The following is a 26,385-nucleotide window of genomic DNA, read 5'->3' on the forward strand; positions in this document are numbered from 1 at the left end:
ATATATATATATATATATATATATATATATTAAAAAAAAAAAAAAAACCAGAGCCGGAAAAGGAGAGAGCCTTTCTGGGTCTCAACAAAGATGATAAAGAAATCAAAGAAATTAAATCTGCCGTCGCCGCTGGTGGCAGCAATAAGAACAGTAGCGGCAGCTTGACCGACATTGGTTGTAACAGAGGCGGGGGAGCGCTGAGATTTCCCCCTCCTTCGGCGGCCGGAGATTCTTGCCGTTCGGCCGGGAAGTGACGTTGCAAAAACCAAGGTCGCAGCAGCCGCGGCGGAAGATGGAGAAGTAGAAAAACGCTTCCCCCAAACCCTAGTTCCCCCCAAATCCTCAATTGAAACAACGCTTCCTCCCAAAAATGAAGTCTGATTTTCTGCAACTGGAATTAATTGTCTTCTCTTTGCATTTATACCTGATGGGAATCTGGGATATTAGTGGGATCATTTTCCTGATAAAGATGCCAATAAAAAATTTAAGGTTTTGATTTTTCATTTCAGTGACTTGGATTCTTGGAAGTCTGTAAGAGTTGTGCTATATTTATGAGATGCTTGTATTACAAACCAACACGAATCATAATTTCCTATTTACCCAAACTAAATTCCTGAGTGTTCTTGAAATTAAAGTAAAGATTGCTCCTGAAAAGAGTTTTTTTCACTTTTGATCCTATGACTTTAGTGTTTTCGTCAATTTAGGTACACGACTCTCATTTTGCCACTTTTAGTCATTCACTTTAATTTTTTTGTCACTTTTAGTCTTTGACTTTGATTTTTTTTCCACTTTTAGTCCTTTCGGCCATTCGAGCGACAACTTTTAATCGAAGTCAACAAATTGTTATGCCATTAAGGGTAAGAGTGTATTTTGATAAAGTTCTAAATATATTTATAAATAAAATCAGATAAAAAATAGAAAAAAAGAAACGTTATTTGCTTGTTCTGCTTCGCTTTTTAAGCAACAACTTTTAATCGGAATCAATAAAATGTTGTTTCATTAAGTGTAAAATTGTCTATTGATAAATCTCTAAATAAATTAAACGTTATTTATCCTTAATGGCACAACAATTTGTTGATTTCGATTAAAAGTTGTCACTCGGATGACCGAAAGGACTACAAGTGGAAAAAAATCAAAGTCAAGGACTAAAAGTGACAAAAAAAATTAAAGTCAAGGACTAAAAGTGGCAAAATGAAAGTCGTGTACCTAAATTGACGAAAACACTAAAATCATAGGACCAAAAGTGGAAAAAACTCCTCCTGAAAATTTTGGATGGATGACTATTTGGTGTTCTAGAAAATCTCCTGCTCTTGGGAAATTTTGCAAGAAACTGTTTTGGTAGCTGGCTCGCAGGAAGGGATTGTTGGGTACATTGGGAAAAAAAATAGGTTTCGCTGTTTCACTTCAATTTTTGAACACGCAGAAAATGAGTTCGTCGTCGTCAGTAACTGGGTGTAATTCTGTCCGATTTTTTTTTAAAATATATAAATATGCTTACATGGACATAAGAAAAATGCCACATCAATCAAAAACCAGCGCCACGTCATCAGGAAGACCAGAAAACCTGTAAAAAGTTCTAGGTGAAAAAAAATATTTAGTTTGTGGCTCGATATATACCTTATGAAAGGTCAGGGTGCGGGATGAATAATCGGATATAGTTCATGGTGCGGGATGACACTTTAGCCAAAAAAAAAAAAGCCCGCTCATGTAGACCAATTTGCAATGCAAGCTAGTGAACGCATCACTAGAGATCACCCTAAGTTTTTTTATTTATTATTTTTATTTTTATTTTTATACATACCCTTTATCTGCTTAGCTCTAAAATGCTACAACCCCGTCCCCTAAAATAATAATAATAATAATAATAATAATCTTGCTCTAAGAATGAATGTCAACTCAAATTGTGTATGTACATGAAAGGCGTGTAACAAAGCGATGTTAGAAGTCCACTCCTAAACCTAGTGGAGAGATGTAAGGATATGATTAAAGGCGATTGCAATAATAGGATAGAGCATGTCTATCGCGAACAAATCGGGGTGGCCGACTCTTTTGCGAAAATGACGTGTGAGCTCGAGGGTGGTTTTAGGATCTTCTCGAGGCCAATTAGAACGGCGTTCAAGTTCTTCCGAAAGCGCGATGCTACCGGCTCCCTGCTAACGAAGATGCGTGACTTCTGTGGTAGTACCCCTCCATTTGATCCCAAAAAAAAAAAAAAAAAAAAAAAGTTGTATACGTACATAGCTAGGTTGGTATGGTCAATTAGGAGATTTGTCCGTTTGTAGCTTAGGGCAGAATTTGACTCACCAATGAGATTACACGAATTTTCCTTCAATTCCTACAACATGAATGTTTTGATAATGCTATGCATATATATAAAGTGTTTCGTTTCTATATTTATACAAAATAACAATTTTTGATCTTCAATTGTTGACTTAAACATTATTGATATTTCATTTTTTTATTTAAAGTTGGGGCTTTTGGTCCCTTATAAAGAGACCATTAAAGTCCTTCACCAATCATTATTGCATGGACCATGGACAGAAATAAAAAGTTCATTATTTTTATACTGTAGGTACATTATTTTTGTACTGAAGGTACATTATTTGATATATACTGTCAAATAATGTACCTACAGTACAAAAATAATGTACCTTCAATATAAAAATAATGTACTTTTTATTTTTGGTCCACACAGCTGTGTGGACCATGGTCCATGCAATAATTTGCCGTCCTCCACATTTACTATGTATATTACATGTGTGAAGCCCATTAATTAATATAGGGATAGAATTGTAATTCACACATTTGAACCATTAACCTTTTTTTTTTTTTTTTTGGTGTGTGTGTGTTAACAGCTTGATAAATGCCAAGGACCTTGTAATCCAATGGCATCAAACCCTTCCATTTATACGGGAGGTAGTGGGTTCAAGCCTCAGTGGAGGCAATACTGACTCTTGTGCTTTAATAGGTTGTGAAAGTAGTTATGAACAGATACTGCATTCTAATAGAGTTAGTAGTATTCAACAAAAAAAAAAAAAAAAAAAAACAGCTTGATAAATCAAAACTGACACTTTACGAAAAGGATCAAATTAAAACTGTCACCTTATGAAGAAATAGAACGTTAATATAATAACACTCACATATAAAAACTAAGGAAGTAAAATTGGTGTTTCATAAAAATACAAGGGTCCCGGGGCCTCTTGACCCCTCCTGGCTCCTACGCACCCAAACAAAAAAAATACAAGGATGGAATTTTTCTTACATATCTAACTATATGTTTAATGATAAGTATTTCTAAATATAACAAAAGAAAAAAACTATGTCAATTATTAAATAACAAAAATTAAATTTTACCCCTTTCACAAATAATATGATTATTATCATTATTATATTATACATATTACTAAAGATGATTGTTTTTCAAACTATAATTAATTTACAATTTATGATTTTTTTTTCAAAATTTTAGTCTTAATATAAAATTAGCTAGTGAAAATATTCATTACTTCGTATATAATATTAGTTATTGCAACTGAATTGATTAGACAATTAGTTTTGTAATTACAAGATTTCACAACTTATTGAACCTAAGTTGATTTACCCACTTGTAAAATTGTGATTTTTTTCAGTTAAAATTAGAAGGCGAACTTCATTAAAATCACACCTGGTACTTATGGTCCATTGTACTTTAGGGTCCGTAAATCAAATACCGAAAGAAAAAATGTCAATTCAATGTAACGTACGTGCACTCCATACTTCTCTAAGTCATTCTCTTACGTCGAAGCATAGCTATGTAATTTCCATGCATTTCCGCAACCATTTTAACGACTAGGCAAAATTGAATAATTTATTCTCAATTCTAATTCCCTCCTAATTGACATATATTTATATTTAACTTTACGCTGTAATAATCCAATATTTCACTACGTATTAGGGAAGAACACGCTAGAGAGAGAAAAAATGGGTGAAGTAAATTATGGCCGCTTATTTTATAATATGATTTTTATTTTTACTTTTTGCTTTTTTTTTTTACATATGCTTATTTGGTGAGACAAATATTAATATTTTTTCAAATAATATGCCATGTAGGCTAGTTTATGTACTCCGTATTTAATTGTACTTTTTAAAAGTTCAACGTTTTAATTGATCTTTCATGAAAAATTCAAGGGTATATTTGACGTTTTTCTTTAGAATTTTGACTTAGTTATATCATTATACGTTTTTTTTAATATCTGTAACTACTTTTTCAACCTACTGTATCACAAAGAGTGAATACCGCTCCTACTGAAACTCAAACGCATAACCTCTCATATGGAAGAGTCACTTCGTGTCACTAGATCGACCACAATGTACTGAGTTAATTAGTCTAAAAATTATAAATGAATTGAAGGATGTATTTTGTTTCAACTAAAAAAATGATTTCTTTTGCCTCAACTAAAATTTAAAATGATAGTTGAATTAAATATTTATGTAATATATTATATACCCAGCAACCATATATCATATAGCGAATGTAGTCGTTCATAACCGGCCATTATCCACACACATCACTATACATGATTACATATGGGGAAATTGCGCAGTAATTTCTTTGAAAAGGAATATATATTTAGAAAACCTAAGACTTAAATTCTTGGATTCGATAATTCACAAGTTAGCATAAACGGATAAACCTAAGATTTCATTAATTATTATTATTAGTCGCTTTAAATGTTGGAATTCTTCATAATTTTTTTGAAGTCTTCATAATTTTAAAAAGCACAATCGAAGACTTTCAACCGCTATTGGTCAATGGCCAAAGTCTTCGGGGGCAACAAAGTAATTACACGGCATTGCTTAACGTCCACGTCATGACAGCAATTAACGACTTCCATATCTTATGGAAGCTTCATAGTAAATTCTGTATGAATTAGTCATTCAACTTCGTATCTATCTATCATATATATATAGGATTGAAACTGATGATTGTCTGAACGGCAGGAGGAATGAGGACATGTAATATGAATATTTATTCTTTGATTATATTTCTGTTGTTTGGTGAGTTTACGTCGTCGCGTGCGGCATTCCGACCGCCGGTGCCGGGGGAAAATTTTAACGTCGGAGTGGTGGTGGACGAGGGATCGGCGATGGGGAAGGTTGTTCGGAGCTGTGTGACAATGGCGGTTTCCGATTATAATGAGCGCCTTAATGGGACGAGGATTCATCTTCACGTTAGGAATTCTGAAGGCGACCCTTTGCTTGCTCTTACCGCCGGTCAGTTTAAATTTTAATTTGCATACTCCTCTTTCTTAGCTTCTTCGTATGTATGTATAAACTGTGGAAAATATTATGGGGTGTTTGGCAAATAACTATTAGCTATAGGCCATGTTTTGTAAATAATTAGCCTATCAGCCAAATTTGGCTTATTTGATCACTATTAGTTGTTTGGTTAATAAGCTTTTTGTAACTTTAAAATACTAAAATTCAAAAGGCTACTCAAAGCAGCCTTTTCAATTAGCTTTTTGAGAAAAAAATTATACCAAACAGCTATTAGCTAACAGCCAATCTATCAAACAACTTTTTACAATAAGCTAATGTTATTAACAAATCATAACTTTTAACTCAAACAGCCAACCCAATCAGCCAACAACTATTTACCAAACAGGGCCATAGCGGATTGATTTAGTTGATAGCGGTTAGCGGTTGACTAGCTCATAGTATTAGTTAGTTCTAAAAAAATGTTTAAAAAATAAATTGTTAATTGATAGCTAATTACATGTAAAATGATCTTTAAGAGTATGAGTGCATTATATTATTTTAACTTATAATAATAATAATAATGCTATTATTATTATTGTTATAGAATATATATATATATATATATATATATATATATATATATATATATATATATATATATATATATATACACACACAATATAAACATATGTTCACGGACTTAGGAAACCCGTGAACACTAATGATAATCGCATGTCCCGTTGTTAATTACCTTCATGATACTAGGTAATGGGCTTATGAGTTCTCTCAACGGGCTCAAACACTGCATTGTCTAATACCATGAAGAGACAATGAGAGTAATGGGACTGACAAACGGAAATGATGAACCTGTCTACACAGTCTCGTTGTTTTTTTTTAAAAAAAAATATTGGGGATGTTTTGGAGAAAATAATTTATTTTCTCAAAAGAACTTATCGAAAAATTTGCTTTAAGCAGTTTTTTAAATTTTAACATTTTGAAACAATAAGTTGTTAAAAAAACTTATTAACCAAACACTTATATTGGTTGTTTGGTCAAGTCAAACAAGTCAAAATTGTTATAAGTTATTTTACCAAACATGACTTATTTGTACTTTCATCCTCTACAGTAACTTTTACTCTCAAACTCATCAAAATCTTGATGTGGACACTTGTAATGGAGCCTACATGAAAAAAAAAAAAAAATTATCGGTGCCCGTCACACGATCACAAAGTAAAGTTGAGAGAGTAAAAATTAGGAGTAAACATAGTAGAACTCAAACTATTGAACATGAAAGTCGTCTCAAAAAGAGTGATTAAGTGACTGAGCATTATTTTAATTTGTCCATTGTATTAGTTCAATTCTTGCCAATTCTTTAATTAATTGAGTTTGTGGCATAAAATTCTTCTAGTATGATTTATCTAATGAAATTTACCCAAGCACATTTCATTAGTAACCGCAAATTTCTCTAGCCACAAAAAAAAAAAAAAAGTCAATTCAAAAATTTTCATTTGTTTTTCGATTTTTGAATTTTGTCCATAAAAAATTGCCGACTTTTTATTCGAATTTCCATGCATTAAAGTGGACGAAAAAATGATTAAAAATTTTTGGGATAAAGTACAAATAAGCTATCGTACTATTTTGGAACAAGTAATTAGGCTATCGAACTCAAATAACCTCCAAGTAAGCCCTCGAACTCGAAAAAACAAAGCAATTAAACCACTGAAATCGGGAAAAATGAGCAATTAGGCCATTTTTAAAATTTCTGGCGACAACGGCAATTTCCGGCGACCGGTGACAACCGAGTCGTCGCTGGTCGCTGGAAATTGCTGCCAGTCGCTGGAAATGATCGCCGGAAATTTTAAAAATGGCTTAATTGCTCTTTTTCCGATTTCAATGGTTTAATTGCTTTGTTTTTCCGAGTTCGGATGCTTATTTGAGGGTTATTCGAGTTCGATGGCCTAATTGCTTGTTCCCAAATAGTACGATGACTTATTTGTACTTTATCCCAAAAAAATTAGTCAATCCAAAAATTTTCATTTGTTTTTCGACTTTTGAATTTTGTCCATAAAAATCGCCGACTTTTTATTCGAATTTCCATCCATTAAAGTGGACGAAAAAATGATTAAAATTTTTTCATCGAATTTCCATCCATTAAAGTGGACTTTTTATTCGAATTTCCATCCATTAAAGTGGACTTTTTATTCGAATTTCCATGCCGACTTTTTTTTTTTTTTTAAATTTATTTCATAATTTCCTTTCACCTTCTACAATAGCATGGACAAAACAAATCGTCCAATTTATAATAATCTATGGAAAGTTGATGACATTTTCAATCCATTTTGATTGGACATAAACCGTTGACAAAAAAAATCACAATTCTCTTGTGGTGGACATTGTTTAGTGATTTTTCTAAATTATTTAAAAGAAAAAAAAACACACACACACACAAAGAAAACGTAAGACCCAAAAAACTTGGATTAAATAAATACTAGTAGAGCCGTAGAGGTGACAAAAATCTTATATTTTTAAAGAAATTATAAATTTGAATGAATTAATAGTTACAATATAATACGAGTACTTATTTTTGTATGTTAAAATATACTTTGTAATACTTGTTAAATTATAGAAAATTATTATATATTCACTAAAAATTTCTTTGTCAAATAAAGGTGTTACATACTTTTTGTCGTATCATTTAATTGACTACAAATTATATAATCTATCACATCTTGATGTCATGTCCAACTCAAGTTACTTATATAATTAATAAAAATGTTAACCAATACATTACACTATATATTAACTTGTTAGCATGTGTATTAATTTTTTTTTTAAATCTAAAATATATCTTTCCAAATTGAAATTATCTTTTTCAAGTTTAGTATTATTTATTAAATAATAGTTTAATTTATTCCTTCACATTTCATAAATGATCGCTCAAAGTTATTATTTATATCAAGTAATAATATCAACAACACCTAAAAAGAAAGAATATTCGAGTAATTAAACTTTTTAGACTAAGAATAATTTCATTTTAAAACAGTATATATTTTAAAAGATTTTTTTTTTCAATATTAAATATAATAATGGACATATTAATAGGTTGATAATATAGTAAGCCCAGCCTAGACGTACGACTATCTAAAAGTACATTTTGAGTGAAGTCGGCTTTGTAACTCTAATCTAGGTTGCTTACCAAGTTAATTATTCACTAATTAGGTTTGGATATTTGTCAGACCATGAAGTTTTTAATCAGTACCATATTCAGATTAATCTTGGGGGGAAGAAGAGGTTTGAACTCCATCCCGATCTCTTTTAGGGTATGTTTGGTTGGGTGGAAAATTTTTTCCATGGAAGTTGTTTTCCTTAAAGTGGAGGAAAATATTGTTTTGTGATGTTTGGTTTATGGAATTCATTTTCCAATGGAAAATGAATTCCTCAAATTTGAGGAAAACAAAATCCTTGGTTGGATCAAGGATTTTGTTTTCCATGGAGGATGGGAAGAAAAATTGGTATGATTGGACAAATTTACCCATTGTGTTCTTTCCTAATTATTATTATTTTATTAATTTGTAGGGGGACATATAGGTCTTTATACTCGTTATTCCTTACAATTCTAAATCCAACCAAACAACGGAATTAGTATTCCTAGTAATTATTTTTTAACCAACCAAACAATGAAATTCATTTTCCTAGTAATTACTTTTCCATGGAATTTCAATTCCACTTCCCTTAAAATATTTTCCGCGAACCAAACGAGTCCTTAAGGAATATGAGTGCACTGCACGGCTACTCATCCCAACCAAGTTTGTTTGTTTAATTTATGAGAAATCTCATGCCACTATTGAAAGTGGCTTTGTGACCTTAACCGGCAAATGATTATAAAGGGGTAAATCTAGATGGCCGGCCTCAAAAAGAGACAATCCCTGAGGAGTCGAATTAAGATTTAAGAACCTTTTGTACCATACATAATTAAGGTTGTTTTGCAGTTATACAACATTGTATTGAAGAAGTTTAATGCCTCCACAATGCAGCCCAAGATCTTGTGGAGAACAACAAAGTACAAGCAATCTTTATAATGCCAGAAACATCAAGTGAGGCAACCCTCCTGGCAATCCTGGGTGATAAAGCTAAAGTTCCTGTCTTTTCCTTTTCTCCACTACAATCCTCGACGCAACATCCTTATTTGATCCAAGTTTCAGAAGATGAGAGCACAGGCCTCAAAGGGGTCACTGCATTTTTAGCATCAGTTAAATGGAAGAATGTGATAATCATCCATGATCACCCTGCTGGCGACGCCACGAAATCCCTATCCTATCTGCTCAACACTCTTCAAGAACACAATGTGCGTGTGGTTCATGTGAGCACCCTCTCCCCCCTCACCGAGGACAATCGAATTATCGAAGAAGAGCTCAACAAGCTCAAGAAAATGCAGACATCAATCTTCATTGTGCATCTGTCAGCTCCTCTCGCGGCCCGCCTTTTCCAGAGTGCCAAGACTTTAGGACTGATGGCAGCAGGCTATGCTTGGGTAGTAACAGATAAGACAATGGATTTGTTCCATACATTGGATTCTGAAGCCATTGAATCAATGCAGGGAGCAGTGGGATTCAAATCTTATGTTCCAAAGTCCCCTAAGCTTCAAGATTTTGCTTTGAGGTGGAAAAAAGAAGCTGAAATGGAGTTAAGTGTGTTTGGAATCTGGGCATATGATGCTGTATGGGCACTGGGAAAGGCCATTAGAGAGTCTGCTAATATCAGTGATTCACTTGTTCTGAATAAAGTTCTGCACAGCAAATTTGCAGGGTTAAGTGGTCAGTTTGAGCTTCTGGATGGCAAACTTGTGTCCAAGACATTTGAAGTAGTTAATGTGATAGGCCCGGGAGAAAAAAGAGTTGGGTTTTGGACCAATGTTTCGGGCTTCCCCGAGAAGAATATTGATTCCATTATTTGGCCGGGGCCATCTTTAGGCACACCAAAAGACACCCAGATTAGAAGACTAAGAATTGGGGTACCAGTGAAGAAGGGGTTCAATGAATTCATTGCAGTCAGTCGAGATAACCAGACTGGTAAGACCACTGCCACTGGTTTTTGTGTGGATGTGTTTGATGCTGCCATTAGCAGCTTAGGGTATGAAGTGCCATATGATTTCATCCGGTTTGTGGTTTTGGATGATAATGAGCCAAGCCAAGGAAATTACAATGATCTGATTTATCAGATACACCTTCAGGTATGTAGTTCTTGAATATGCTATTGATTCAATGTACTTAGCTTCTTCCTCTTCTTCTTCTTAAATTGATATCATTGCCAAATTGATCATCCTGTTGACTTGGTAAATACAAGTTTGATTTTTAGTGGAAGCTAAGTGACCTATTGGCTTTCATGGTTTGAACCAGTTAGCTATATACAACTTAGATTGGTTTACCTCCTTAGTCCTATGTAGACCCTTAGTTCGACACCCAACTGGCGGTCTATTGGCTTTCTTGGTTTGAGTCGGTCAGTCATGAGTAACCTAGGCTGATTTATGTTTTTGTGGTCCTATGCAAACCTTTAGTTCAACTCTCAATGGTAATGCCTGGATTATTGACTTTCTTGGTTTGAGTGACTTAACTATGAGTAACCCAAGTTGATATAGAGTCACATACAGACTTTTGAGTAGTGGTTATGATTTTTCTTGTCAGTAAAAAGAAATTGATATAAATTGTTGGATGGTGTAGAAGTTGGATGCTGTGGTGGGAGACACGACTTTTACATCAAACAGATCTTCATATGTGGACTTCACCTTGCCTTACACTGATCCTGGGGTGGGAACTGTGGCGCGGTTGGGCAATACAGGAAAGTGGTTCTTCTTGAAGCCATTTGATAGAGATCTATGGATAGTGACTGCCATTTCCTTCATCATTACAGGTTTCACCATTTGGCTTATTGAGCATGAAAGGAATGAAGAGTTTCAGGGTTCTCCAGCTCAACAAATTGGAACCATTTTGTGGTTCACTTCCTCAACTCTTGTATATGCTCAGAGTAAGTAAGCCACGGATTTCCCAGATGTCAATCTTAGCGCGAAATTGATGGAATGACCCGATAAGATTGAAAAATTGTTAAGATTAAGATAGAAAAATTTTTGTTCGACTAATCCAAAACTGATAAGCTCTAATCTAAAATTAAGACTATTCTTCTTTTAAGAAGGTTTTCTCCTCACCTTGTGACCCTAGCCGGCAAAGAACCACAAGGAGGTAAACCAGCCTAGGTTACCTATAGCTGACCGGCTCAAACCCAATGGTTTGAGGATCGAACCTCCAACCTCTCGATTGTAGGTAGAGCACTCTTATCACTTGGGCTGTCCTTACGGACAACTTAAGACTATTCTTTATTTCAAAATTGCAGGAGAGAGATTGCTGAGCCATCTTTCAAAATTTGTGCTATGCATCTGGATGCTAGTTGTGTTCATAATCTCATCAAGCTACACTGCAACTTTGAGTTCACTTCTGACACTTGAGCAGATCCAACTTGCAAAGGGGGATTACATAGGTTACCGTTTCTTCTCACAGGGAATCATCTTAAACAACACTAATTTTGCAGACACTAGGCTCATTCGTTATAACTCCAGGGAAGACTACCACGAAGCTTTGTCAAATGGATCTATTGGAGGTATAATTGATGAGATCCCTTACATCAAGAGCTTCCTTGCCAAGTATCCATCTCAATATGCACTCATCAAAACTACATCAACCACAAATGGCTTTAGTTTCGTAAGCATCCTATCTTTCTATGCTATGATAACTGATATGACATACAATCATACATGCATAAGGACGTCAATCGTGTCAGCCCAGTTGGTTTCGAGTTAGTCCTATAGCAGTCAATTGCCTTATGGATTTTTTTAGTAGGGTTTAAAATTCTTAGTTTTAACCTTAAAATTTCAAGCTGTTGAACTTATCAACTAGACTCAACTAAAATTTTGACATTTTCAAATTAACATTCTAAAATTTTAATTTTAATAAATTAGCGCATTTATATTAATAAATATAGACTTATGCATTGTTCAATCAATCCAATTTTCCATTTTCAACTAAAAATAATTAATATATTCACTATAATACAATAATTATATAAAGTAATAAGTTCTTTTATTTTTCATTAATTATTTTCATAAAAATATTTTATTTTGTAGTAAATTTATTAAAATTTTATTTACAAATTTAATAAATTTTACTAAACATGAACTTATTTATAAATTCTCTGTATATTTCGTTTTGCATCACTTGTGAAATAAAAAATATCCATAAGTGGCTCGTGCTTCAGACTAACCCACTAAGGGGGGTGTATTCAATCATGAGTTTTGTAGATTTTTAAAAACTTTTAAAATGATAGATTTTAATAAACTTTTATAGATTTTCATAGAGTCGTTCAAAACATTTTAAAACTTTGTAAGACTCTATAAAAGTCTGTATAAAAAACTTGCATAAACTTTTATCAACTTTTTTATTTTAAAAAGTCTACAAAAGTCATTAAAATTCTAAATTGAATACATCCTTACAAACTTTCATGAGCAGTTCATAACAATATTAAACACTAAAATTTATAGTTATAGAATTTTTCAAATAAAATATTTAAAAATATAATTACTTTTTCTTGAGCAATTAATATTTAAAAAAATATATATAATTACTAGTTGCATAAAATAAAAAAAAATTAACAATATATATATAAATTATATTTGATATACTGCTAGGTATCAAGCAAAGAGTTATTATTTGCAATAACAATATGGGACTGCTAACAACAACAAGGTGTTTCTCTTTGTAGCCTCAAATTGCTATTGCGAACAATAGTTCACTATTCGTAATAGCATGTTGTTAAAAAGAAAAAAGAAAAAATATATTACGAATAAACATATGAATATTATGAAACATATAGTAAAAGTTGACGGTGATAGATAAAAAAAATTTACTCTGTTCATGTATTTAGGAGAAAAAGTTTAGAAGTTAGGGATAAAATGTTCATAGAAAAAAAATCAAAATATACAAGCAACAATGAAATAAAAATAATATTATTTTGAATTTTTAGAGGAAGATTGTAACGTTTAGGAGAGAGAGAAAAATTGGTAGAGTTTAGGTATGTAGAAAATATAGGATAATGAAGAAAAAATAATTTATTGAATTTAGGTATAAGGTTTATAAAGTTTAAAATTTTAAATAAGGAGAAAAAAATAGAGTTTAAATAGAGAGAGAGAGAGAGAGAAAATTTTGAAATCTTGGGGTTGGGGGTTGGATTTCAACTATTTATATTTGAGAAGGAAAAGTATATAAAAGTCTACAGAAGTTCTAAAATTAAAAAGTCCTTACAAATTCATAACTTTTTGAATACCACATGAATTTTAAAGATTCTTTAAAAGTTTTAATTGAGTACCACATGACTTTTAAAAACTCTTTAAAAATCTTGATTGAATACCGCATGACTTTTAAATACTCTCTAAAAGTTTGAATTGAATACCTCCAAACTTTTAAAGTTAATAAAAGTCTTTAAAATTCTATGAAAGTCATGATTGAATACACCCCCTAAATTTCGGACTAACTCATTTAGACAATCAAACTCATCAAATTATTTTTTATCGGGCTAAAATTTTTTTTGGCTATAACCTTAAAAATTTTTCGAGCTTATCAGACCAGTCCATCGATTTTGAGTTAAGATTGAAATTTCTATATATGCATTCTGCCTGAACTAAAAGTTTAAGCTCGACACAGGCATTTCAGAAGGGTTCGCCCTTGGTTGCCGAGTTTTCAGGAGCAATTGCCCAGCTTAGAGAAGAAGGGAAACTTAAGGAGCTGGAAGACAAATGGTTTCGCAAGGAAGAAGAAGCATTGTTGCCTGAGGAGAGTGATGGGCCAAATGTCAAGACTCTGGATGTTGGTAGCTTTAGGTACCTGTTTCTGGTGAGTGGGATCTCTAAAGCCATTGCTGTAATGGTGTTCCTTTGGTATATGCTTTGCAAGAAGCTGTGGATTTATAACTGTATTATCAGAATTGCTTCAAGGGGGAACCTGGCATTCATGCTTAGACTCCTCTTGCCTATAAAGCCAAACACCATCAATGGTGTCCATGCAACATCTCCTGTGTAATTATATTAACCACAATTATCATCTAGTAATAGCATTTTTTGAATTGGGGTTCTTTTTAATTTAGTCTTCAATTCAATTTGAAGAATTCATTAAACATCGACTTACGCCCTAGAGTAACCCTGCAACCCGTCTAAGAGAAATGTTATTTGAACATTTTTTTTGGTATCAAGTGATATGATTTGTGACGAGTGTCATAACTTTTTATATTTATTGAGGGGAGTTCATATATAGGTAAATTGTGCAACCTGATTACAAATTGAGTGAATGAGATAATAAATCAATGTGGACAATACAAAATTTCATACATGCATGAAATATTGTTTGTAAAATAATTTCACTTGAAGCCCCTCATGTTTAGGGGAGTAACATTCCTAATAAAGCTTGAAAGTCATGGTCAAGTCTTATGTTTTTAGCTGGTAGTTAATTAAGAAGGGAGACTTTTTAGTGTTTAGTATTAGGACTCTCTGAGTTTGAGTCACGTTAGGACTAGCTATCCTACTCTACCTGAGACTCCCCTAGTATATATATCTCCTATTCCTCATCATTGTAATTGTTCAATTGAATCAATACAATATTCAGTTCTCATCTGGTATCAGCTAGCCTAGGTTTATTTTCCAATGGATGACGGCTCTGTTAATTCTTCCGAAAGGACCGTTTCTGATGTAGCTATTTCTTCTGCAGTTTCTTCAGCAGCCGCTTCTCTGTCTGCTGCGCATCACTATGTTAGCATTAAGCTAACAAACAAGAATTTCTTGTTTTGGAGGACGCAGGTTATTCCGTTTCTTCGTGGGCACGACCTCATGGGTTTCGTTGATGGCACGAACTCTTGCCCTAATCGTTTTCTTCCCGTTTCTGAAGGCTCTTCCGCTGCTGCTGCTCTACCCAACCCGCTGCATGCTCCATGGGTGCGCCAAGATCAGGCGGTCCTTAGCATGTTAATCTCTTCACTTTCGTCGGAAGTTATGTACCTCGCAATTGGTTGCACTACGTCGCGTGATCTCTGGTTGGCGCTTGAGCAGGCTCTCGCTTCTTCCAGTGAAGCTCGGATTATGCATATTCTTGGACAGCTGCAAACAATACGCCAAGGTGATGCCTCCGCCGTCGACTACATTGCTCGTGCGCAAGTTATGGTGGAAGATCTAGCTCTTGCTGGCCGTGCGGTTCCTTTGGAGGATCAGAATATGTATATTTTCAGAGGTTTACGTCCAGAATATCACTCTATCGTAGCCTCTTTGAATGTTCGAGGTCAGCCGGTGCGTCTTCCCGAACTCGCCGATCTCCTTGGCTCGCATGAGTTCGCTACCGGTGATAGCTATGGCAGTGTTCCAGCCCCTGCAGCTGCGGCTTTTGTTGGCCAGCGTGGTAGTGGAGGTCGGTCGCGGTCTTGGCGTGGCGGATCGAATCGCCGCGGTGGGAATCAGTCACGTGGCGGTGCTGTTTTCGCCGACCAACAGCAGCAGGGCGGTGGTGTGCAGCGTGGACGTGGCTCGCATGGCGGTGGCAGGTCACGTGGGCGACGTGGTGGTAATTGGCAGCCTCAATGCCAATTATGGCCATCTTGCACCAGCCTGTTTTTCTTTAATTGGCCGTGGACTCCAAGCTCATTTAACATATGCTGAGGATGCGCCGAATCTTGTGTCTGACTCGCATCTTTGGATTCCAGACACTGGGGCGACAAATCACGCGACCCCTGATATTGCTGCGCTCTCTACATCTGAAGAGTACACTGGTGGTGATGCTCTTCGAGTTGGTGATGGTACAGGTTTGCTTATTAGTCATACTGGTCATGCTTCTTTTTCTACCCCGTCTAAAGTATTTAGGATGTCTGATATTTTACATGTTCCTGGTTTGTCTTCCTCTCTTTTATCTGTGCAACGCTTTGCAAAAGATAATAAAGTCTTTTTTGAGTTTCATCCATCCTTTTTTGTTGTGAAGGATATAGCAACCAAGGCAATTCTTCTTCGCGGCAATAGTTGCGGTGGTCTCTACACGTTGCCCATTCCGAAAAACAGTCCCCGTGCGTTTATCTCGTCCCGTGCTTCCTCTTCCGTATGGCATGATCGTTTGGGACATCCTCATCAACGAGTCTTAGATCGTATTCTTCCTTTTTGTTCTGTTAGTGGTTCTAGTCGCAATAATCGTTCTACTTCTTATTTGTGTTCTGCGTGTCAATTGGGCAAGTCTACTCGTTTCCCTTTGCCACGTGTAGACTCTGTTAGTTCGAATATTCTTGATTTGATTTATACTGATATTTGGGGACCAGCTCCTGTTTTGTCTTCTTCTGGTTATCATTATTTTGTTCTTTTTGTTGATGACCATTCTCGTTACACGTGGTATTATCCTATGAAATTGAAGTCTGACTTGTATGCCATTTTTGACAAGTTTCGTGCCTTAGTTGAACGGTCATTTAATCGCAAAATTAAGGCTATTCAGTCGGACTTAGGAGCTGAATACAAAAAGCTACATACTGTTCTTTTTCAGTTAGGGATTAATCATAGACAATCCTGTGCCTACACTCATGAACAGAATGGTCGTGTTGAGAGGAAGCACAGGCATATTGTCGAAACTGGTCTTACTCTTATGGCTCGTGCGTCTGTTCCATCTCGTTTTTGGGACTTTGCTTTTGAAACTGCTGTTTACTTGATTAATAGAATGCCATCTAGTGTTTTGCAGAATTCCAGTCCTCATTTATTGTTACATAAATCTTCTCCCTCATACTCTTTTCTTCGTGTGTTTGGTTGTCTTTGTTATCCTCACTTGCGTCCTTATAATCGTCACAAAATGTCGTATCGGTCATCTCCTTGTGTCTTCTTAGGTTATCCTGAGTCTTTTAGGGGGTACAGATGCATGGACTTAATGACTAATAAGATTTATATCTGCAGACATGTACACTTTGACGAGAATGTGTTTCCCTTTGTTAGTAGGGTTGCTGTGCCATCTCCTCCCTCTGTGCAGAAGCCGTGGGCTGAATCGGTTTTACAGGTATTGCCATCTTCTCTTGCTGATTCTGCTCAGGCTGATTCTCCTGTCACCACCACTGCTGCTCCTACTCGTCAAAGAGGACGACCCCGTGGCAAGTCCACACGTCCGACTGTTCGCTCCCATGCAATGGCTACGAGGAGTCGGTCTGTGGCTCCACTTTTGGCTCTCTCTGCTCAGGCCTGTCCTACCGAGCCCACTTGCTACACTCAGGCAGTTAAATTTTCTGAATGGCGAGAGGCAATGGATCTGGAGTTCAATGCACTTTTGCACAATCAGACTTTGGTTCTAGTTCCTCCTCGCCCAGGTATGAATGTGATTGGGTGTAAGTGGGTTTTTCGTACTAAACGTAAAGCTGATGGTTCAATAGAGAGGCATAAGGCGAGACTTGTGGCGAAAGAGTTTAATCGAGTTCCTGGTCAGGACTTTTTTGACACCTTTAGTCCGGTTGTGAAACCCACTACAGTTAGATTGCTTTTGAGTTTGGCTATTTCCTCAGGTTGGGTGGTTAGGCAGCTTGACGTACACAATGCATTTTTGAATGGTGATTTGGCTGAGACTGTTTATATGTGTCAACCACCCGGGTATGCTGATGCTCAATTACCTGATCACGTTTGTCTGTTGAGGCGTTCCTTATATGGCTTAAAGCAAGCTCCACGAGCTTGGTTTAATCGGCTGCATACTTTTTTACTCTCTGTTGGGTTTATAGCTTCAAAGACTGATGTGTCATTATTCTATTACTCTCGTGGTTCTGCATGTGTGTATCTTTTAGTATATGTTGATGACATTTTGGTAATGGGGACTGATGAGCTACTAGTGTCTGATTTACTCTCTAAACTGTCTAATGCTTTCAAAATTAGAGATCTTGGTGAACCTGGTTTCTTTCTTGGAATTGAGCTAGTCAAAACTAGCAATGGTGTTATTCTTTCTCAGCAGCGGTACATGTCAGACATCTTGAAACAGGCTGGAATGACTGATTGTAAACCTCTCGCCACTCCTATTTCTACATCGAAAACTCCATTGCTTAATTCAGATTCATATGAAGATCCAACGAAATACAGGAGTTTGGCTGGTGCTCTCCAGTATCTCACAATTACACGGCCAGACTTATCCTTTGCGGTCAATCAATTGTGTCAACATATGCATGCTCCAACATTGTCTCACTGGGAGCAGCTAAAACGAGTGCTCAGGTATGTCAAAGGCACCCTCTCATTCGGCTTGCGTGTAACTCAGTCAAATTCTAGAGAGCTTCATGCTTTCTCTAATTCTGACTGGGCTGGTTGTCCTGAGGACCGTAAATCTACTAGTGGGTATGCAGTGTTTCTTGGCACCAATCTTATATCTTGGGTGTGCAAGAAACAGAAGACAGTTGCAAGATCATCCACGGAAGCTGAGTATAAAGCCTTGGCTGATGTTTGTGCTGAGGTCATATGGATCATGTCCTTGCTGCGTGAGATCAAAATTGATGGCATCCTTACTCCCAAATTATGGTGTGACAATCTTGGTGCTACTTATATGTGTGCGAATCCAATTTTTCATGCAAGAACTAAGCACGTGGAGATTGACTACCACTTTGTTAGAGATAGGGTTGCCAATGGAGATATTCAGGTTAACTTTATTTCCACAAAAGATCAATTAGCTGATATCTTTACAAAAGCTTTGCCTAGCTTTGCCTAGTCCTAGATTTTCTTTTCTTAGGGACAAGCTTCAGGTTAGTAGTTTACCCTGCCCTTGAGGGGGAGTATTAGGACTCTCTGAGTTTGAGTCACGTTAGGACTAGCTATCCTACTCTACCTGAGACTCCCCTAGTATATATATCTCCTATTCCTCATCATTGTAATTGTTCAATTGAATCAATACAATATTCAGTTCTCATCTTTAGGACGGATGCATATTTTGACGCACATGAAGACCAGGAGTAAAAGACGAGGACAGCGAGAATGAGATGACATAATTTTTCTAATTTAATTAATCAAAGTTTCAAGACGGGTATTTACTCATTTCTTTTCAATTTCATGACTATGCAATGTTAAAAAAAAAAGACTTATTATGTCACCTAATTATGAGTTATTGGTGACGAGAGAACACGTCTTGTGTGAGACCGTCTCACCATGAGACGGGTCGGGTCGGGTCAAGATGCAAATATAACACTTATATGCACAAATGTCATACTTATATGCTCAAATGTAATACTAATCAGAAAATAAAATTTTTGTTACTTATTAGGTAAATGTAATACTTTTAAGGGAAAATACAATACTTTTACATTTCGGTTTAAAAGTATTACATTTTTCCTCAAAAATATTATATTTGCCCTTATAAGTGAGAGGTACTTGTCAACATTACTTATTATGAAAAATGTATTACTTTTTCTCTTATAAGTAACAAAAATTGTATTTTTGATTAGTGTTATATTTGAGCATATAAGTGTGAGATTTACACATATAAGTATGACATTTGCATGGTGCTTTGACCCGACCCGACCCGTCTCACGAATAAGGATCCGTGAGACGGTCTCACACAAGTGTAACCCTTACTTTAAAAGAGTGCATTGTTTAAATTCAGTGCTTGTATAATAGTTCTATACAAGTCTTACATTTCTCTATTATTCCTTAAATAATTTACAACAACATAAAAAATAATGGAGGTAGTCGAATCTTTACCGCAGACATAACAAAATTTAAAACTTTGAAACTATTAAACATAAAACATGAATTTACCCTAAACACGAACTGACATGAAACTATTAAAGAAATAACAACAATCGGTATCTTACCCACCACAGAGCCAAACAAATAACTAGTCATCAAGAAAACGTTGGAATTCTTCGTCAACACATAGCCTGAATTATACAATTACCTTAAATTTAGGGACGAAAAGTGTTTTTTTTTTAATAATATTAAGTTTAGTATTAGTATATAAAATTTATATATTTCAAAATTACATTAAAATTACTATTAAATACAAAAAAATATCAAAATTTAAAATAATTTAAAGAAAATATTAAATAAAATAAGTAAAAAATAATAATTTAACCAATAAATAATAAACAAAACTAATAAAATAGAACAAAGTGAGTACTATTCAATTGTTTACATCTGCGGTGACTTGGAGACTGGGTCGTGTGGACTTAGATTAGTGCAGTAGAATGTCCTAAAGTTTTTTTTTTTTTTTTTTTTTTAAATCAAAATAATTTCTAAAACATCAGTATATTTTTCCCCTGAATTCAGGGCGGACATCGTCATCGGCCTAGCAATCAACATCATTAATTCATTACAAGGCATTTCCCAGAAGAAACTTTGAACATTATCTTCTATATACATGCAAATGTGTTCACACACATGTTTACATATTACCTGCTGCCTGCTGCTTCTCAAGAAATGTTTTCTCATTCTCATATACACTTGTGGTCGAGGAGGAACTGTTTATCGCTCCAATGAGTACTTCAATCCACCTCTTGATCGTTATGTCATTTGCATTAAGTTTTGGTGGTGAAGCAGCGCATGGAGCGAAATTTGGGGTTGGTTTGGTTGTGGATGAGCGGTCTCCGATGGGAGAGGTTGTGAAGAAGTGTATTCAAATGGCTGTTCATGACTTTTACGCCATAAACGCTCACTATAACACCAAGATTAATCTTCACGTAAGGAATTCCGCCAGTGATCCTTTGCTTGCTTTTACATATGGTGAGTACGTGAAATCCATATATCATTCATGTATTAGTGTATTTAAATGTATTATTTGTGCTGAATGTTTGGTTGAGTCGGATGAAATGACCAAGTTTGACAACTATTTGACGAAATGCGCCATAGAATATTTATCCCTTGCATCGCCCTGATTGCGGTAGAACCTCCCAGTAAATCTTGATACTACTTTTTGATCAGTTTCATAAGCTACTCTATACTGATACAAATCAAGCAGGAAAGCAAAGTAATCAAATAATCATTCTAGAATTCACGGAAGCATAGAATAAGGGATTGACTAATTATGTAAATTCTTCCATATTTTATGGAGCGGATAATTAGGGATTGACTCATGTAATCAGTAATTGATTTACATATAGTAATAGACTAAATAGGGACTATCTTTTAGAAGAGAGGGCATCCAATCATCTATTTTAAGTTCTATTATATTATAGCTATAGCAGTTGGACAAGAGCCTGAAACTCTTGTTGGAGGGTGTCTTAGTGACAGCCCTGTGCCTCTTTCCCATTCAATAAAACCATTTTATCTTTCTCTTCTTTTTCCCTGTTCTTTACTCTAGCAGAGAATGCACCAGAGAATATTTATCCCTTGCATTGCCCTGATTGGTAGAACCTCCCAGTAAATCTTGATACTACTTTTTGATCAGTTTCATAAGATACTCTATACTCTTTTATTAACAGTAAGGATTGTTCTTTAGATAAAAACTTGAATTTTTTACAAGTGCTTTTACTCCAGAAAAGTTTAGTCCCCCCCTGCAATACTTAATTATTGTTTATGCTAAGTCACATACAATAGCAGACAATTTAGTCCATTTAATTATTGTTGCATTACTTAATTATTGTTTATGCTAAGTCACATACAATAGCAGAAAATTTAGTGCATTTAACTATTGTTTTGCATTGCAGTTGTAGACCTTTTGGAGAATGTTAAGGTGGGGGCAATTATAATACCAGAAATGTGGAATGAAGTGACACTTTTTGCCAGGCTTAGTCATAAAGCTAGAGTTCCCATGTTTTCCTTTTCTTCATTACTGTCCCCAAATGGATATCCTTATTTTGTTCAAATATCTCAAGATGGGGATATGGGACTCAAAGGCATTGTTGCATTTATAGAAAGAGCTAAATGGAAGACTGTCATACTTATACATGATGAAACTGAGTATGGGATGAAAGATCTCTCCCGTTTGATTGATTTCTTCCAAGAGATTGACATACGTGTGGTTAACAAGACTTCCATTTCTCTTTCGACTGAAGAACATCAAATTATTGAAGAGTTAAATAAGCTCAAGAAAATGGAGACTTCAATTTTCATTGTGCACCTGTCAGCTTCCTTGACGCCTCTCCTTTTTGAAAATGCAAAAAGATTAGGATTGATGGGTAAAGGTTATGCTTGGATTGTATCTGATAAAACTATGAATTTCCTGCATACCTTCAATGATGCTATTATTGAATCAATGCAGGGATCATTAGGATTCAAATCTTACATTCCAGCTTCAGGAAAGCTTAAAAATTTCACTTTGAAGTGGCTTAGACAGTCTAACACAGAAGCGTCTATGGAGTTGAATGTATTTGGTATATGGGCATATGATGCAGTATGGGCACTGGCACTGGCAATTGAAAAGGTTGGGAAACGAATCCCTCAAACCAAAGAAGAATGCAAGGACCTCCTAAATTTTACAAGTATTCGTGTTTCGGATGATGGTGGCTCATTAGTATTGAAGGAGGTAAAGAATAGCAGATTTGTCGGTTTAGCTGGTGAGTTTAAACTTCTGAATGGAGAAGTAGGCTCAAAGGCATATGAAGTTGTTAATGTCATGGGCCAAGGGGAGAGAAGAGTTGGATTTTGGACTCTAAATAGTGGGTTCACCATTCATCCATCCTCAAATGAACCAAATAATTGTTTTCATGGTGATCTTGATTCCATTATTTGGCCAGGGCCGTCTTTAGCTACCCCAAAAGAATGGTCAGGTAAAAAGATAAGAGTTGGTGTGCCTATACAGCAGGCGTTTAAGGAATTCATTGATGTCCATCATGTTGTTCAATCAAATACAACAATTGTGGAGGGTTTCTCTGTTGATGTGTTCCTTGCTGCCATTGGGAGTTTAGAGTATGAAGTACCCTTTGAATTTATCCCTTTTCTGATTGTGGATGAAAAAGGAAAGCGTCATTCCCATTACAGCGATCTTCTTCATCAGACTTACCTTAAGGTATTCTTGCTTCCCTAATGCTTTTGGGGTCTAATTGGTTTTAATGGTTAATGATCATAATAGTTCAACATAGTGTTTGTAAATATCAAAATACTAAACTATGTATTATTTTGTTCAACATAGTTTTTGTAAATATCAAAATACTAAACTATGTATTATTTTTGGTGCTTAGAACTTTGATGCTGCCGTGGGAGACATAACCATCACCTCAAATAGATCTACATTTGTGGACTTTACATTGCCTTATACTGAAGCTGGAGTGGGAACTGTGGCACGCTTGGGCAGTGCAGGAGCATGGTTCTTCTTAAAGCCTTTCAGGACAGATTTATGGATAATTATTGTTGTTTCCTTCATTGTGACAGGTTTAGTCATTTGGCTAATCGAACACGAAAGGAATGAAGATTTCCAAGGTTCACTGGCTCAACAAGTTGGAACAACTTTGTGGTTTGCTGCTTCAACTCTTGTTTATGCTCAGAGTACGCTATACTTTTACCTCATTAATTTATTTTTTCTTAAACTGAAAGCATGTTGTCTGTAGATGATTTTAATGGATGCAGAGCTAAGATACATGCCATTTTACTTTTGTTTCAGGGGAACGAATACAGAGTAATCTGTCAAGATTCATAGTTAGCATCTGGATGTTTGTTGTGCTCATAATTTCATCGAGCTACACCGCATCACTGAGTTCACTTCTGACGTTACAACAAATTCGGCTTGCAAAGGGAGACTATATAGGTTACCGTTCATTCCAAGAAGGAATCATTTTTAACAACATGAATATTTCTGGAAGTAGGCTTATTCGCTACAATTCACCTGAAGAATTCCATGAAGCTCTTTCCAAAGGGACCATAGGAGGTATAGTTGATGAGATTCCTTACATCAAGAGTTTTCTTGCCAAGTATCCATCTCAATATGCACTCATCAGCACTGCACCAACTACAAATGGCTTTGGCTTTGTAAGTATCTCCTCTATACAGTCATATACAAAAAAATATTGTTTATATGGGATGTGTATATCAGTATATCGCCTTTGTTTTAAAACAGGCTTTCCAGAAAGGATCGCCGTTAGTCCCTGAGATATCTCGAGCAATTGCTAGACTTAGAGAAGAAGGAAAACTCGCGGAGCTGGAGGACAAATGGTTTAAGAATCATCCGTCTATGCTAACTCAAGACGGCGAGAGCTCTAACATTAAGACTCTAAATGTTGACAACTTCAGAGGCCTATTTCTTGTGAGTGGGATCTCTAAAGCTATTGCTGTTACCATGTTTCTTTGTTTAGTACTTCGTAATAAGTTGTCAGTTTATCACTATATTCTCAGAATTGCTTTAGGTGGGAAGTTGGCATTTATGATTAAGTACCTATTTTGCAGAAAGGAATTTATCATTGAGGGACGCAATGAGAATAGCCACAACCATATATAAATCATAAACCAGGCCACCTCCATATATCAACCTATAATAATTGTCATATAGATGGTTAATTAGCATTATGGGTCATATATCCTAATGTTCTTAAGCCTCGAGGTTGTTTCTTGCCCAGGCATGGATTTCATTCTTGTTATCCACAAATCCCAGATGGCCTGTGTAGGGATTATACATCTGTCCTAATAGCCCTCTGTAAATAGAAGTTATTTGTCAAATAAGTTTTATAATTTTTCGAATGTAATCGAGTTCTTGAATTGAAAAAAGTTTTAAGTAGAGGTTAAAATTTATAGGGAAAAAATTTAATTAGTTGTAGCAAATTGCTTGTTTACTACGATGATGCGAACATGTATTTCCATTTACCTCAGTTTTTGAATTTTCTATTTTAGAAAATATGTTTACTGGCATCATTATTTACATTTGTTTTCTAAATTTAAATTTTTGAGCCAAATATGTCATTTATACTTTCAAATGTAATATATGTGAAATTTAAACATATGATATTTGAATTAAGGGCGCGTTTGGTTCAACCATGGAATCAGAATGAATGAGAATGAAATATTTGGTAATGGTACACTGCTGGAAATCATCTATTTTTGGAAATACTATCCACAAAAATAAAAGCGTCGGAAAATTTCGTCCTATGAGGAAGTTGGCGTCCGTGTGGTTCCAACCACTTGGTGGTCGGAAAAGGTACTTCGTATTATTACGGAGTTACGATTTCTTATCACCCTCAGACCACTTTGTGGTCCGTATTAATTTTGCATTTATATGCTTTGAATTACCTATTTAAATAAACAAATTCGAAATTCAATTACTTATGTATGAACTTCTCCTATATAATCTTGTATTGATATACTTTGAAATACTTATTTAAATATAAACATTGGGCATTAATGCGTGTGTGTGTGTGTGTTCCTAATCATATGAGAATCACTCCCCAAGTGAGAATTGTGGACAAATCCAAACTATTGTTCAACAAGATCTGATGGATGAAAATCAAGTAAAAAATGTGCGGAGTCATTTCCATAAATATTGCAAATTTTTAAAATGAGCGAGATCATTTTCATAAATATTATAAAGTATTGTTTATTTTCAACTGTTAGATCTACTAGATGAATTGTTCGGATTTGTCCACAGGTTCTCACTTGATTGTGGACATATATATACTAGTTTTTCACGCGCATTGTGCGAATGGAATAATTCCAATGTTTATTTTTAAATATAAGTAGTTCAAAGTATATCAATGCAAGATTGTATGGAGATGTTCATGCATATGTAATTGAATGTTGAAATTTGTTTATTTAAATAGGTAATTCAAAGTATATGATTATAAAATAATATATGAAATATTGATTATAATTGTCATTAAAATAAATATTTGCAATTTTGTAAAAACGCTAGTCTAAATACTTAGTCTAAATAAATACTACTTTTGGTTTGAATTTCTCTAAGTTTTTTTAATTTTCTTTTGGGTAGCATTGTCATTGTCTTCACCTTCAGTACTTGTTTTTTTTTTTTATTGGTAATGTGTCATGTGCAATTGGATTACTGGCGGTAGTATAGAGGGCAGCGTCATGCAATAAGATTATAGTGTAGGAAGCTGTGAATTTGCCTCGTTGTGTGTGTATATGTCTGGGATCTTAGTTGTACTATAAACTCTTAATCTTGTAAGCGCATGTTGATATTTGGCAGTGGTAGTTTTTTCCTACATGTTTCA

The 26,385-nt window shown here is 35.1% G+C and overlaps 2 protein-coding genes across 7 annotated transcripts; both read left to right on the forward strand.

Annotated features, from left to right (window-relative positions):
• The first annotated feature begins 4,991 nt into the window (after positions 1 to 4,991).
• On the forward strand, positions 4,992 to 14,400 carry LOC116004245 (glutamate receptor 2.2-like). 3 transcript variants are annotated; one of them, XM_031244211.1, is made up of 6 exons: positions 4,992 to 5,253; positions 9,273 to 10,468; positions 10,956 to 11,259; positions 11,623 to 11,766; positions 11,846 to 11,886; positions 13,983 to 14,400. In XM_031244211.1, the coding sequence occupies exons 1-6, from the start codon at positions 5,001 to 5,003 to the stop codon at positions 14,355 to 14,357; spliced, it is 2,313 nt and encodes a 770-aa protein (XP_031100071.1). In that variant the 5' UTR covers positions 4,992 to 5,000; the 3' UTR covers positions 14,358 to 14,400. The 3 variants fall into 3 exon arrangements, with proteins under 3 accessions (XP_031100071.1, XP_031100072.1, XP_031100070.1); XM_031244212.1 differs by having other exon boundaries at positions 9,228 to 10,468; positions 11,623 to 11,987; XM_031244210.1 differs by having other exon boundaries at positions 11,623 to 11,987.
• Positions 14,401 to 20,590: 6,190 nt separating this feature from the next.
• Positions 20,591 to 25,250, forward strand: LOC116005042 (glutamate receptor 1.3-like). Of its 4 annotated transcripts, XM_031245264.1 has the most exons (6): positions 20,591 to 21,019; positions 21,943 to 22,413; positions 22,497 to 23,243; positions 23,416 to 23,719; positions 23,835 to 24,199; positions 24,288 to 25,018. In XM_031245264.1, exons 3-6 carry the CDS (start codon positions 22,590 to 22,592, stop codon positions 24,663 to 24,665), a joined length of 1,701 nt encoding a protein of 566 aa, XP_031101124.1. In that variant the 5' UTR covers positions 20,591 to 21,019; positions 21,943 to 22,413; positions 22,497 to 22,589; the 3' UTR covers positions 24,666 to 25,018. The 4 variants fall into 4 exon arrangements, with proteins under 4 accessions (XP_031101124.1, XP_031101125.1, XP_031101126.1 ...); XM_031245265.1 differs by lacking the exons at positions 20,591 to 21,019; positions 21,943 to 22,413 and adding an exon at positions 25,180 to 25,250 and having other exon boundaries at positions 22,446 to 23,243; positions 24,288 to 24,473; XM_031245266.1 differs by lacking the exons at positions 20,591 to 21,019; positions 21,943 to 22,413 and having other exon boundaries at positions 22,446 to 23,243; positions 24,288 to 24,473; positions 24,614 to 25,018.
• Positions 25,251 to 26,385: the final 1,135 nt, after the last annotated feature.

The sequence above is a fragment of the Ipomoea triloba genome, chromosome 14, assembly GCF_003576645.1.
Source record: "Ipomoea triloba cultivar NCNSP0323 chromosome 14, ASM357664v1".
NCBI classification, from domain to species: Eukaryota; Viridiplantae; Streptophyta; class Magnoliopsida; order Solanales; family Convolvulaceae; genus Ipomoea; species Ipomoea triloba.

What these genes read in the sequence shown, in the direction of transcription:
- LOC116004245 (XM_031244210.1), top strand. Translation starts at nt 5,001, where the DNA reads ATGAATATTTATTCTTTGATTATATTTCTGTTGTTTGGTGAGTTTACG. An exon ending in TTTGCTTGCTCTTACCGCCG is followed by an intron (nt 5,254 to 9,272) that starts GTCAGTTTAAAT and finishes TCCACAATGCAG; the next exon opens with CCCAAGATCTTGTGGAGAAC. An exon ending in TTTATCAGATACACCTTCAG is followed by an intron (nt 10,469 to 10,955) that starts GTATGTAGTTCT and finishes TGGATGGTGTAG; the next exon opens with AAGTTGGATGCTGTGGTGGG.
- LOC116005042 (XM_031245263.1), top strand. Translation starts at nt 22,449, where the DNA reads ATGAATTTCCTGCATACCTTCAATGATGCTATTATTGAATCAATGCAG. An exon ending in TTCATCAGACTTACCTTAAG is followed by an intron (nt 23,244 to 23,415) that starts GTATTCTTGCTT and finishes TTTGGTGCTTAG; the next exon opens with AACTTTGATGCTGCCGTGGG. An exon ending in CTACAAATGGCTTTGGCTTT is followed by an intron (nt 24,200 to 24,287) that starts GTAAGTATCTCC and finishes GTTTTAAAACAG; the next exon opens with GCTTTCCAGAAAGGATCGCC.